This window comes from Sphaerodactylus townsendi, linkage group LG12, assembly GCF_021028975.2.
Source record: "Sphaerodactylus townsendi isolate TG3544 linkage group LG12, MPM_Stown_v2.3, whole genome shotgun sequence".
Classification (NCBI taxonomy): domain Eukaryota; kingdom Metazoa; phylum Chordata; class Lepidosauria; order Squamata; family Sphaerodactylidae; genus Sphaerodactylus; species Sphaerodactylus townsendi.
Window position 1 is genome coordinate 28,768,047 of NC_059436.1, and position 14,881 is coordinate 28,782,927.

The window sequence follows — 14,881 nt, forward strand, 5'->3', positions numbered from 1 at the left end:
GGGAGATTTTAGGGATTGAGCCTGAGAAGAGCAGGATTTGGGGGAAGGGAGGTGCTTCAATGGGGTGTAATGTCATAGAATCCACCTTCCAAAATGACAATTTTTCAAGGGAATTGATCTTTGTAGTCTGGAAATCAGTTCCAGAAGATATCCAGACCCCACCTGAAGGTAGGTAACCCTACATAAGATGCATGTGTGGTAGACATGTATGCAGGCACAGAGAGAAAACATAAAAGGGCTGGAGAGGGGAAGTGGCTAAAATAGGGGTCTGCAACCTGCAGCTCTCCAGATGTTCATGGACTACAAATCCCATCAGCCCCTGCCAGCATAGCCAATTGGCAGGAGTTGATGGGATTCGTAGTCCATGAACATCTGGAGAGCCGCAGGTTACAGACCCCCATGCAAGAGGAAGCAGTAAGCCCACAACCAAGCCCAAACGTGTGCCATGTAGATGTCTGGGAATTATTGCTCAAACATGCACTGGTTAAATTAAAAGGACAAAAGGCAGACATCCATTCCACCCAGACATATACACAATTGTTACTCGCTTTACTGCTTTTTGGAAACAAATGCAAAATGCTTTTATCAAATTTGATAAACATATTCATGGACTGTAATTTTGCAAGTATAACTTGAAAAAGCAAAGACGATATATAAGTTGTCCCGTGGGTCCACAGTTACAGCTTTCCTTTCGTCCTCTTTCAGTCTCTTCCCATATTTATGAAGCCAATCAAAATTGCTGCTGTTGCTACTGATTTATTGAAGCACAGAGTAACAATACTTCATTAAGTACATCATTCATCTGCAACAGTGGATACTCTCTCCAATGACTCTGAGATTTTAATCTTGGGTCATTCACAACATCTATTGAAGAAGTGCCCAGCGTTATGATTGCACAAGGCTGGATTTTTGGCACCCCAGGTGCTGAATAACATTACCTCCCCCTCCTGTGCCTCGGGGAAGCCACTGTTCACTCTCCTCCCCCCGCCCCCCCGCCCCCATGCCATGCGAAAGGAGGAGGAACAAGGTCTTCCTAGTGCCTAGGCAATGTCCATGTAACAAAGGGAGGGGGAAGGAGCAGTTTTCCCATGAGCCACCCACTGAGGTTGGGAGTGCCTCCCAGGGCAGACCTGGTTGCCACACGTGGGTAGAAATGTGACAGATCATTAGGTTGATTAATCTGTGAAACTCAATTGCGATCACTAAGACAAGGCACAAAGTGTACAGTTTTGGGGAAGGGGCATTTAGTTCTGGATGAACAGACCAGGCAGACTTCTTCAGAAGGGGTACATTCCCAGTTGCCCAGCATCCAATCAAGAAACAGTAAACCCTCGGCTAATATTTATTCTCTCCAAGACACGCAAACACATTTTCTCACTCCAGATGGAAATCTAACAAATCAATGCTGCTAAAAGATATATGTAACCAGCCTGCTGTATGTAACCACTGCCATCTGGAGCATTCTTTCCTTGATCTTTACTTTATGGCTTCACATGCTTTGTAGATAACTAGGCTTCCCCAACACCCCGGTCCCATGAGAAAAATTGTTAAATTCATTATCTCGTGGGGTAGGAAACCAGGTGGCTCTCTCTTACTATCTGCCGCCGATTTGGGGGCACCTCAGCTCCAGGAATTTTTTTTCACAACTTCTTGGGAAAGTGGGAGGGGGCTTACAACGGGGATCAAGGGGATGGTAAAGGCCTGGTTTCTCAGAACTGGCTTTGCCAAGCTTTGGTGCTTTGATGCCTCATCAATAAACGCTACTGATTGAAACCTCAGAATCTGTTTATTGGCTTAAGGTTCCAAGACCTAACACACAGCTGCTGCACTCCCCGCCTTGTTTTCTGTCTCACCAGTTCTATCATAATATTGTAATAATTTGCTACACTGCTGGTGCACTTCAAAGATGCTGAGCTGTGAAGATCAGAGGGGTCATTGTTCTGTGTGAGACATACTGTTCTTGGAAGGACCTTCAGTTTAGCAAGTGAAGGAAATGGCATGATTTGATTTTAATACAAACGAAACAAACAAACAAAAACTGGCAATCAGCTTTCAGCAAAGATCTGTGCCATTGCTTTTTTCATTACATTAGATCCCACCATTTCTAGCCCTATTATACTTGTGCCAAACACAGAAGTGAAACAGATGAAAGAAAGTGGGAAAGAAGCAAGCCACCTTCCAGACTACACATGTTATCTGTCAGAGCAAATGCAGATGAAGCAGTAGTGGTTAGAGATATAAAGAAGTCCCAGAATTCAGTTCCCGATTGGGCCTAGGGTACTTCAGTTCCATACCAAGATACTTTAGCTACCATCTCACATAGAAGTTTCATATTTTCCATTATTGACCATCTCCTATTTCATAGTTATCTCCAGGATACTTTTTCCTCCTGACTTAAAAAAGCTGCAATTTTTTCCATCCAGAAACAAAGAGTCACATATTAAGTCATTCTTAGACACAGTTTCATTTCTTTTCCTTCTTCCCAACAAACACATATTGAATTGGTTGGACTTAGAACTTGGGACATATTTCAGCAGTGCCTTCAGATAATTCAGCTACCTTCCAATTAGCAGTGGGCAAACCAAGTGCTATCTTTAACCCAGGAGGGTGCAAACAAAATGCCCAGGGATGGCAAACCAATCAGCACAAGGGCAATAAAGTCAAAGGGTTAATAAGGGATTATTTAGCATCTGCCTCATTGTAGCTAGTGCTCTGTTTGCTAGTGTGTTCTGGCACTACTAGCAATGAGCATGTTTGTGTCTCCTACACTCTAGTAAGAATATTTAGGTCTGTAGATTTATCAGGAAGATTTATTTCCAAGAAAATCCATTCAAGTTTATATGATGAGGGTTGCCACCCTGTGTGCATTTACTTGGGAACAAGTCCCAGTGAATGTGTAATTTCCCTCTCAATAAACATGCGTAGGCTCTGGTACTTTCCCCTTTGCTCTAGCTTTCCACACACACACACACACACACACACACACACACACACACACACACACACACACACACACACACACACCCCTGCAAGAAACCTTTGACCCCAATTATGGTGGTCCAGGAATTATTCCAGGGATGTCAATATATTTTCGCAGGTGCAAATTTATTACTACCCACTGACGCTTTAAATGCCCATCTCAGCAAAACAGCAAACCAAAATCCACAAGGGATGTGGTCTTCAATTCGCACCCCCTACTCTCAACCCCACCCACACTTCTTACCTTCAGATGACAGGTTGCCAGATATGAGGCGAAAGAAACAGGCAATGAGGTTGAAGAGCTGCTTCTTACAGGTGTCCCGATAGTCTTTGATCTTGAGGCGCACCTCCAGGTAGTGCGCAGGTTTCCTTGACTGCTTAGCGTCTCTGTTCAGGGGTAACCCATGGTGCCCCTGGGGGCTTTGGGACCTCTCTTGCTGGGTCGTCACCCCTTCTGTTTGTGCTCCCCTCATTTGCAAAGTTGCTTGGGGTCTCTTTGGTAAGAGCCTCATCACTACGTCTACCTGCACATGCTTTTCCTCTTCCCTCACCTGGCTGCCTCTCTGGGTCCCTTCTCCTCTTGTCTCAGCTTGCTCCCAAGCTTGGATTCTTTTGAGCTGGCTGCTCTCCATTTCCACACTCCCCACGATCTTTGTTCCCCCTCCCTCTCTAATTTCAGGAGCCCTGTTTGCCACTGGATAGTACCTAAATTCTAGCTTGGCACTATCCTTGCTATTCACCCTGTCCCTGACTATTCCCAGGGGCCTGGGGCTCTTGGGGTGCTCAAGCTATGTAGTTGTTTCTCCCATCAGCAGCAAACTGTGCCTTCCCTGCCGGCAGGCTTTGCCGAGCCCCTGAATCCTGTATTTCCCTCCGAAAGGGATCTGCTTACCACGTAACTCAAACTCAACCCCTGTGATCCCCCAGGGAGAAGTGGGGAAAAATATTCTCTTTGCATTTTAACCCTCAGAGTCCTGCACACTTGTACAGCCCTCTTGCTACATTTGCTTCCCCCCACACCTCACGCTTGTGTCTTTTTAGCCACTTGCCACGCTGGGCCTAGCATTGTGTCCCTCCCCCACACACAAACACTCTCTCCTCCTGCTGAATGTCTCAAGACTCCATGCCTTTTTGCTTGCCTCAGCCATTTGTCACTTAGTCACAAGCAGGAAGAGGTTATCTCCAGTTCAAAAGTCTCCTGTTCTACAAGGACTACTCCTACATTCACTGAGGCTACAGGAGATCACCATTCTTTGGGCTAGCCTTAGATCCCCAGCAACCATCTGATCGGTCATAGATTTGGCCTTTCTTCTAGTAATACATTTTTCACACACATACACAGAGAGAGAGACAGAGAGAGACACACACAGAGAGAGGCCCCTTCCGCACACGCAAAATAATGCATTTTCAAACCACTTTCACAACTGTTTGCAAGTGGATTTTGCCATTCCGCACAGCTTCAAAGAGCACTGAAAGCAGTTTGAAAGTGCATTATTCTGCATGTGCGGAATGAACCAGAGAGAGAGAGAGAGAGAGAGAGAGAGAGAGAGAGAGAGATTGCTCTGCTGTTAAGTTGCTAACCTCCAGATGGGGCTAGGAGCTCTCCTCTTATCACAACTGATCTCTACATGACAGTTGACCTGGAGAAAATGACTATTTTGGAGGGTGAACTCTTATGGCACCATACCCTACTGAAGTCCTTCCCCTCCCCAAACCTTGCCAGCCCCAGGCTCCACTCTCAAAGTCTCTAGGTATTTTCACACCCAGAGCTGGCTACCCTATGCAACTCTTCATGCAAGCATAGGAAGCTACTTTATATTGAGTGCAACCATACTCTTCACCCTGACTGGTAGCATCTGCTCAAGACTGATCTGAGATCTTTTAACTGGAGGTGACAAAGACTCGACCTAAAACCAAGTATGTCACACCATTCTTATACAAAAAGGAACTACCAGTTACTCTGGTGCAAGAAAAATAAAAGTTCACTTGTTTATAGATTAAAGTTTTCAAGTCCTAAAGCCAAAGCCTCTGGACTTCAAAGCATTTAAACGCTACCGTCATGATGTCATTTGCTGAGATATAAAGGATAGCTTAACACCAAGCAAAGTTCAAGGTTAAACTGTTATACAAAACCACCAGCTTCTTTCTTTCATTATGTAGTGGCACATTTCATGCTTATGGCTGACAGGTCTTTACTTTTTGAATAAAATCCCCTCTTTTCAGAGTAGCTCATTCCCTGAGTTTTATCTGAGTCATGTTCTTGAATGAAAGGCAAGTTTAGAGCAGTGACTCACACGTAGACACCACAGGCAGCCTTTTCAGAGGGCAGGTCATTCTGTTGCATTTCTGCATTGGGAGCCGTTGACAGATCCAACTGGATCTGGTGCAGAGACCTGCTCCCAGCAGAAACCAAAAGAAAGATGCGTGAACAGTCATGCACACAGAGCAGGTATCCTCTGTGTATTTCAACTGGATTCCTCAGTCATTCCTGATGTAGAAATGGATCCTAACTTGAGTTCCGAGTGATCCCTAACAGTGGTATCCCTGACATGAGCATAAGTTCACGCCACAACCAATTCCTCAGTCTTTAAAATACCACACAATATTTGTCAATTGCATTTTAATAATTATTTTTTACAGCACTTCAAGGTATTCAGCACTTCTGGCACACATTTTAGAAATTGCTGCATTCTGTGTATGGCTACTAGGGGAGGATTGCCCAACTGTTCTTCACTCTTTGGCAGCCAGGTTGTTTCGTGTATTTGTGAATCTTGAATCAATCTTATGAATGCATTCATGTTGTACCTAGACTGCCCCTGGTCCCACCCTGCTTCAACCCACTTCTCTAGACTTAATATTCTGCAACCGGGGCATGACATAAAGCTTTCCAATAGTGGTAAGAATGTTGGTCTAGGAGACCCAGGTTCTGATCCCACCACTACACAGAGCCTTGTTGGGTGACTTTTATTTTTATTTATTTATTTATTTATTTATTTATTTATTTATTTATTATTTATTAGTTCCACTTTTATACCGCCCTCCCCCAAAGGGCTCAGGGCGGTTTACATCACAATAAAAAGCTGATAACAAAATAAAATACTAAAATTCATATCAGTTAAAAGCAGCGCTCCTAATTCATAGTCAGTTAAAACAGATGGCGTTTAGCCATTAACTCCTCAACTCCCCTGAGAGGGGAACAGCGGATCTTAGTTGTTAATGGGCACCTATCAGCAGCCAGCCTCCCCAAAGGCCCGGTGGAATAACTCAGTCTTACAGGCCCTGCGGAACTCATGTAGGTCCCGCAGGGCCCGGACAGTTGGAGGAAGAGCATTCCACCAGGCAGGGGCCAGGGCCGTAAAAGCCCTGGCCCTGGTGGAGGCCAGCCGCATCATAGAGGGGGCGGGGATCTCCAGTAAATTGGCCTCTGCCGAGCGCAGAGACCGACGTGGGACATATGGTTTTAGTTTGTAACACACTGTTAGCGTAACTACCACACAAGATATTTGTTGTGAGGATAAACTGCAGGAGGGCAGAATGTTGTAAGAGACTCTGGGAAGAAAAGTAGGGGATAATTGAAGTGAATTAATTCACTAAAAAGCCAACTTGTGTTGATGTAGGTAACAAATGGTTGCAGGAATTCATCCCAGGATTGGGATGCCAGCCTGCAGGCGAGACCTGGAGATTCCCCCTGGAATTGTAGTTTATCTCTAGACTACAGAGGTCAGTTCCCCGGAAAACATGGATGCTTTGGAGGATAGACTCGGTGGTATTGTATCTTACCAGGTTCCCTGTCCTCCCTAGGCTCTACCCCCAAATCTCCAGGTGTTTCCCAACCTGGATCTGACAACCTCACCCCACCCCTTCCTTGCCAGAGTCCAGGGAAGACTAATGCCTGCATAAGGTGGCTTCATGAGATCATTAGCAAATGAGCTGCAGCTTGGTGGGAGGTTCCAGGTCCAGCCTCTGGATCTCCAGTTAAAACATCTCTGGTAATTCCGGAACAGATGCTGCCAGTCGGAGTGAAGAATATGGTGGCACTCAATTTGCCCCCTTCCCTTCTGATTCAGAGTAATGCGGATGAGGAACCAGAGCCCACAATAGTGACAAGGAGGAGATAGGCCTGCTGAAGGAAAGGGGACAATGGTATGGTTGGTCCACCAAGTTAGGGTGTTGTCTCTGTTCCCCCTCCTCTTGACCTTCCTCAGGCTAACAGTACAGCCTGCACAGCTCCTTGTTGAGGATGAGGAATGCTGTGTCCACAGACTGAAATTCTGCAGGGAGATGTATCAATGACATTGTTCCTTGCTGGACAGTTCCTGCTTCACCCTGTGTAATTGGACACTAGCACCTGAGAAGAACTGAGATTTCAGCTGCCCAGCTCTGACAGATCCTGGTGGCGTAAGCCAAATGAGGCCATCAACTGTGGGATGCCTCATCTTACAGATATCACTTTTTATGTGCTTTAGGAAGAAGCAAGCGGGTTTTTTCTGTATATCTAGTTCAGGGGTAGGGAACCTGCGGCTCTCCAGATGTTCAGGAACTACAATTCCCATCAGCCCCTACCAGCATGGCCAATTGGCCAATTGGCCATGCTGGTAGGGGCTGATGGGAATTGTAGTTCCTGAACATCTGGAGAGCCGCAGGTTCCCTACCCCTGATCTAGTTGCTATTCAAAAGCAGTAAAAACAATACCAAGTTTACTACAAGGCCTTTAAAAAAGAACTGGCAGGCTGGCTATGTGATAGACTACTCACACCCCTTCCTCTGCACTTTTACATTCCTGCTGGGTGACCTTGGGCTAGTCACAGTTCTTCAGAACTCTCTTAGCCCCACCTACCTCAATAGGTGTCTGTTGTGGGGAGGGGAAGGGAAAGGAGCTGTAAGCCCCTTTGAGTCTCCTTACATGAGAGAAAAGTGGGATATAAATCCAAACTCCTCCTCTTCTTCCTGCTTTCGTTATTGCTGGGCATTATCAGCTCTCCATATCAGCCACAGAACAAAAATACTTTAGAAGCCCTGCATGATTTCAGACGGTGGTCTTGGTTCAGTGGCAGAGCATCTGCATTACATGTGCCAAGTGCAGTCCCCGGCTTCTCCTGAGGCAGTAGATGATGCAAAAGACCTCCACCTAAAGCTCTGGACAGCCACTGCCAGTCAGAGCAGACAATACTGGACAATGAGGCAGCTCCATGCATTCATAGGTGGTCTCTAGGTGGTGGCTGGAGATCTCCTGCTATTAAAAATGACCTTCTGCTGAGATCCCTCCCCCGCGAAACCCTGCCCTCCCCAGGCTTCACCCCCAAAACCTCCAGGTATTTTTCAACTCAGAGCAGGCAACCTTACCCTTTGTATATAGATAAATGCAAACAAATCCCCCTTTTATTTATTTATGTATTTAAGGTAACAGAAGGCTGCTTTTTCCTGAGGATACGCTCAGTGCTACTGCCAAATCAGAGGACTCGGAATCCTAATGGGAGTAGTGACAATACAGTAAATCCGGGGCGTACTGCCCAGGGCCACATATGGTCAAATGTCCCCACGCTGCAGTCATTTAGTCACGTGGGGGAGGAAAATTACCCCGCCCCTCCTCCTTTCCCCCAGGTCCATACACTGACTTCAAAACCTGGTGCAAAAAACATTGTTTGGTCATGGTGGGGAACTGTGGCCACCCATACGGGGGGTGGAAGATGGGCTAAGATTTTGCACTAGGCTACATTTTTCCTGGATATGCCTCTGACTATACTACAGCTATAACCTCTCCCTGCAATGAAGGACAAATAATGACTTTGCAGCAAGATCTCTTTTGGATTTTATTACCGGCCTTTGCTTTATTCCTATTGCTTGGACCCATATCTTAAGTCATTTTAGTTTATCACTGGCATACAATGATTCAAAAGGTACAAGACTATTTCAAGCTCAATGTGCTTTACAGGTAGCAAATACTGAGTTCAGGCCTGAATGAGAAACGGTTATAATTACTCTATAGTGTTCTATAAATATTGTACCCAGGGGACCAATATTTAAAGCCTTTTACTAAGCCAGAGATACTCCAGAAGTAGACTACTGGGCTGCCTGTGGTTTCACCCTTTGATAGCTTGGCAGTGACTAAACAGTAAAGGAATAAAGGAGCACATCAAAGGCCTGTTATGGTTTTCAATGAATGGCAAGTTGAACAAAAGAAAATCCTTATTGTGAAATTCCCTTTGGTGGCCTTGACAAATAATTCAGCTATCAAGAAATGATGAGCTATGAACATTTCAGGCATTGTGATTTTGAAGGTTTGGGAACTAGTAAAAAATGGCCTACCCTCGAGATCATAGCAGACAATTGTAAAAGGCCTTGTTCTGAGAGAAATGCAAAGGAGACTGGATGCTCTCAATGGTATTTAAACGTAACCACTTAGGATTCTGGATACAATTTGAATGGGTGCTGTGAAGGTGCTAAAGGGGCTGTCTTTTGTACTAAGGTTCTGCTTCAAGATGACTGGAAACGAGCCAGCGCCGGGGGGGGGGGGGGGGGGGAGGAATTAACTCAAACTCCAAGTGCTTACAAAATGAAACAGGAAAGTTAAAGAACAGTCCCCAGAGTGTCCTGGAAATGGACAAGGTCTCTTTTTCAGGACAGTAACTAGTCGACATTTTTGTAAAATGCTTAGTTTTTTTTAACAGGATTTATTTTGAACAGTCACATACTGCCACATGGTCTAAATGTCAAGAGTCACTTAACTGTTCAGTTCCTAGCAATGAAATGAAAAACGGAATTGTTTCCTTTGCAGCTAGAATGTGTTTGAGGTTAGATGGTAGATTTTTCAGGACATGGCGCAGTTGCAAGGGGGGATGGCAACCCTGCAGTGCTCCCCTAGGAAGTGGCGTCCGAGGCTCCAGCTTACCCCTGCCCCCTTACATCCCCCCTAGCTGCACCACTGGGTCCTGGTTAGTATCTGGATGAGAGGTCACAGAGCCAGGCAATGGCAAATCACCTGCAATTTCTCTTGCCTGGAAATCCCCTATGGAGTCACCATAAATCAGCAGTGACTTGACAGCAAAAAAATGTTAAAAGCACTGACCGCATCAGCTTTATAACCATAAGAGTATACACTTCAAAGGGGTGAAGATGTATTAATCTTCTGTTAAGTTTGTAACACTGGGTTTTTTATTGTCTCTAACAGTTTCTTAGGTTAGTACAACTCATATTCTATTTACTGTTCAATGTCTACCTTAAGGTGACCTTATATATATTTCCCCCCACCCCAGAAGAACGAATGTTACATACAATTTAACTCAAGGCCTCAAATACTATCAAGGTCAGAGAGGATGTGACAGGTAGGACCACCATTCTAGATATTTGGCATCTGAGGGTATTCTCAGCTTGTGGAAAGAGATCAACTTTTCACCAATTTTTGAATTAATGAAATGAAACGTGAGTTTATATTATGGCTAATTGCTCTACCCTGAAATGCTGAGTCTACAATCTGTCTTGGAACTTTCAATAAAAAGTGAGAGAACAAAGAAGAGTCCATTTCTATGGGGGAAATGCTTGATCACAATTGCAAATATTAAAGAGATATATTTTCTCAAATTAATCTAAGAGTCTTTTCTCTTCTGGCTGGTCAGAGCTAAGTAGTACCTTCAGGTAACTGAGCTACGGGATGAGTTATAACTCAGGAGACCCTCAATTCCAAGTTCTCCTCTCCCCTGACCTCACAAGATGGCTTCTACTAAGCTCTCTTGGGCCCTTCTGCACATGCAGAATACTGCACTTTCAATCCACTTTCAATGCATTTTGCAGCTGTGCAGAATAGCAAAATCCACTTGCAAACAGTTGTGAAAGTAGATTGAAAGTGCATTATTCTGCATGTGTGGAAGGGGCCTCAGTCTCAGTGACACCAGGCCTCCAATACACCCCACTTTCTAAAAGTATTACAGCCAGATTGCTGTTTTAAAACAATCTAAATAACAAGTTAAATGCTAAATATTGTTATTAGACAAAATGTTACATACAAGATAATTCCAACATTTTGCTAGCTTTTTCATCCTTTAATAAATAGGTTGATCTTTTTCTCCCATTTCACAGACAGGGAACTATGGCTGACAGTCATTTGAAGTGTAATAATTCCAGCTAGAAGACTGAATGGGTATAAAGAGGTCGTGCCAGATGAGATTTTGATGAAGGATTGAGGACTGACTATTCTTAACATTTGGCTTGCAAATGCTGGTAAATTAGAGGGCGGGGGTCAAGGCTTCTGTGCCTTTGGCAGACAGTGGTGGAGCATCATGGTTTGCAATCAGGATAGTCCCAAATGTTTAACAGGTGATGCTTTTCCAGCCATGCAGGTGAGGCACTGGTAGGAATGCCAACCTCCAGATGGTGACTGGGAATCTCCCATTGTTAAAACTGATCCCAAGGCGACAGAGGTCAACTCACCTGGAGAAAATGGCTACTTTGGAAGGTGGACAATGGGATTATGCATTACTGAAGTCCCTCCCCTCCCCAAACCCTGCCTTGCTCAGGTTCCACCCCCAAATTCCAGGTATTTTTCACCCTAGAGCAGGAAACTCTACGTACTGGAGGAAATGTCACCTGTTAGGCACCAGAAACATATGGTGGCTTTTAATTCCTGCATTACACTCATTGGGTACCTGCTCTAGCTTGGAAAGCAAATACATTCCTTTGACAAGAACTGCAAGTGAAAGGTGTTTCATTTCAATCAAGTAATGCCGTACAACTGCCACTAGAGGGTACTAAACAATAATATAGAGTCCGCTCCAAATTCCAAAACCTTTTGCAATTCCACAATACAACTCACCCACCCGTATCTTCAACCGTTCAACCCACTGGTGGTGCAGAAATGCAGACAGAGGCTATTTAGTTCCCATGTGGACGAATGGAGGGCATTCAGTTCCAAGCAGGCCATCCCCAGCTCTCCAACCTGCTCACTCAAGGTTGCCACATCGCTTTCTTGGTGCTGCTCCTGTGCTTTTTGGCAACCACCCAACACCAAGAAAAGCAGCCAACAAAGCCACCTCTCTCCTTACCTGATCCCTGGGAGGCAGCACTGGAGAGGATCCACTTCACCAAGCAACATTTCATCAGTGCCTTCCGAGTGAGCCGTGGCCTCTGCCATTTCACATTCTCCATCTTCTCAAAGGGAGTCTGGCTGGGGTCGCCCAAGAGGCTGCCATCTGTCTCCTTGCTGTCCTCCTGAAGTAGAAAAGACAGGAGAAGCCTCAACAGCCCATTCGAGAAACAGCAGGTGGAGTTCCATTTTGACAGGCCAGCTCAGGTGTTGCTTGAGGGCTCAAATTGTCCCTGTGCTCTTGATGATGAGGGTTTTAAGGGTGGGCCATGACTCAGTGATCCAGCACATACAGAAAGCCACTAGTTCAGTCCTTGACATTTTCAACTATGTGATTTTGGGGAGCAGGGGCTGGGAAAGTTTTATCAGTGCCCGAGACCCTGGAGAACTGTTGCCAGTCAGAGAAGACAACATGGAGACAGAGCCCAGTGGTACTTTTCAATTCCAGGTACTTTCATATTACAAACACATCTGAATAGCAAATAAGATTGTTATAGAAAATTATGTAAGCTATGCAATGGTGAGGTGTATCATGCCATGAATTTATGAGCTAGCAGGTCTAGTGTTCACTTTTCCTGTGATCTGGCTTGGAAGCCAGGATAAAAGCATGATCACTGACTAGAAGATAAAACACTCCAAACCAGTCAACATCTCTGATGAGTTTTAGAGAGTGTGATTCCCAAAAGGGCAGCTGAAGTGGCAGTCCTATTCGCCCGAGCCGAGAAACAGCTTTGGAGGATATGGCAGTCCAATATTTAGGCAGCTTTAGACAGTACCACTGTGCCCAGGTGGCTTGCTGAATGTGGCCATCAAAATGCCACCAGCCTCCATTCTCTTTGGTAAGGGGCCATTCTCTCTGTCTACAGCACAATACATACACATTCATATTCACGCACCCCATCCCACCGACCCCAAGTCCCCACCTGCACTTGATTCCTGCAAATACATAATTTTGATTAGCTGGAACTTTGGCTGGCTTTGCAACCTTCAGTTCTGTCTACAGATCAAGAAGGCAAGATTCTGGCAGAAGGGTAAATGGTGGGAAAGGTGGGAAATCTCCCCTTCAGTTCTTCCCCGGTGCTTGGTATCCTCCCTGGTTCTGTATCTTTCTGACCTGCCAAACTGGCCGATTCTGTCCCTCCAGCTTTTTTTGATGTGACTGGCATTGGGCCCTCAGATTAATAATGGCCAGCCCCTCTTTCCTACCCTTTGCATGGTTATGGCTAGCAACCATTCAAACATCATCCTAACTAGAAAGAACAAGGTGACTGGATCATTTCACTCCCCATGGAAGGAATACCTTTGGTTTTCCACTGCACCTAGCCATTCCCAGTACTATCCAGTTTAGGCTTGCATTCTGTTATGTCAAAATATGACAGATGCCGACAGCGCCACGTGCAAGCAAACCAGCTGTGTGCCGTTCTTACCGCCTGCATACCCCACTTTAAAAATAGGCCACGGTTTGTTGCCACTTTTACATGTCCTGGATTCTAACACATATAGCTGCAGAGACGCAATGGGTGATTCAGCTCTCTGAAGTGGGTTTGTGTTCAGTTAAAGCAACATTAATAGTTAGGACTGCAAACTTAGCTCCAAGAGAGGTGCTGTGTGTATGTGGTGGGGTGTGGGGGGAGAGATATATCATTGTAATGTCGAAGGCTTTCACGGCCAGAATCACTGGAGTGTTGTGTGGTTTCCTCTTAGGAGAAAATGCTACTAGAACACGGCCCTACAGCCCAGAAACCACACAACACCCCAGATATATCATTCTTCTGAAAAGTAATTCGAGCAAAGATATGCCTTTTTATTTTCTCTTTTGGGTGAAGCATCTGCTTTAAATTTGGGTGTCTTTCCCCCTTAATGTTACTTTGTTTTTATGCTTCTGGATCAGCACAAAGCAGGTGCCATTATTATATCCATGCGTAACTCCTACAGTGACTGCAAAATGTTTCATAATTTTCCATCTCATTTATTAGTCTCTGAATTAGATTGTAGGAGAGACCATGGGATGTCACACCCATCACGTCGAACTGATCTCTTCCAGTCTGTCAACAAACTTTTGTGGATGAGAGGCACATGCTTAACTCTTAACTTTTTGAAACGTACCTCCCACAAAAGAGCTGTTTTTCTAAGCCAGCAACATTTGGGCACAAAAAAATTTAGCAGATGCCACAGAGAAGGAAGGATGGATGGATCTCCTTGCGTTTAACAAACAGAGAATAAAAGTTTGGAAGAAATGGCAAGAAGAATTGGGAATTAACATTTGTAATTAATAATTTATTGGTGGGTGCCAGCTCCACTCTCCCACAGTTTACCTAGTATGATCTTACTAAATAATTTGGTAAACTGCTCATTTGTATTACCCTGCCAGGAAATTCTTATTGCACTTTTGTGCCTGGCCAGAAATCCGGAGAGGCAACATAGGAGTCACAGACTACTGTCAAAACAATACCGATGCCCAGTTTACCAAGCAGTGATGCTGCAGCACAGTACCATCCACTCTAGGCACCACTCTGCCTTTTTACCACTCCAGAAAACAAAATGATAAAACAGGGACAGGGATTTGGAAGAGAGCTAAAGAACAAAACTCAAGTCATAAACTGTAACACTGATGAAAAAGGAACAGAGAAGTCTGCTTAGACCCATTTCTTCCCCCCACTTTTATCTTTTCAGTGACCCTCCACTTTTCACTCCTGGCTTTACCCTTCCTCTTCTGGGACTCAGTTTCCACAGAGGAAGCTCTTTTGGAGAGATGCATATTTTCCAGCTGCTAGGAAAGCTGCTGATGCAACAGTCGGCACCACATGGAAGAAAACATTCATTGTC

At 44.9% G+C, this 14,881-nt stretch overlaps 1 protein-coding gene across 3 annotated transcripts in view; it reads right to left on the bottom strand.

Annotated features, from left to right (window-relative positions):
• KCNIP3 (potassium voltage-gated channel interacting protein 3) overlaps window positions 1–14,881 on the bottom strand; it is a 102,711-nt gene that overhangs the window by 62,113 nt on the left and 25,717 nt on the right. For 2 of the 3 annotated variants that reach the window (XM_048512938.1, XM_048512939.1), the window contains one exon: window positions 12,015–12,180. In XM_048512938.1, coding sequence (XP_048368895.1) covers window positions 12,015–12,180 — 166 coding nt within the window. Of the gene's footprint in view, window positions 1–3,223; window positions 3,818–12,014; window positions 12,181–14,881 lie in introns of those variants that run through there. The other variant, XM_048512937.1, reaches the window with a different exon arrangement.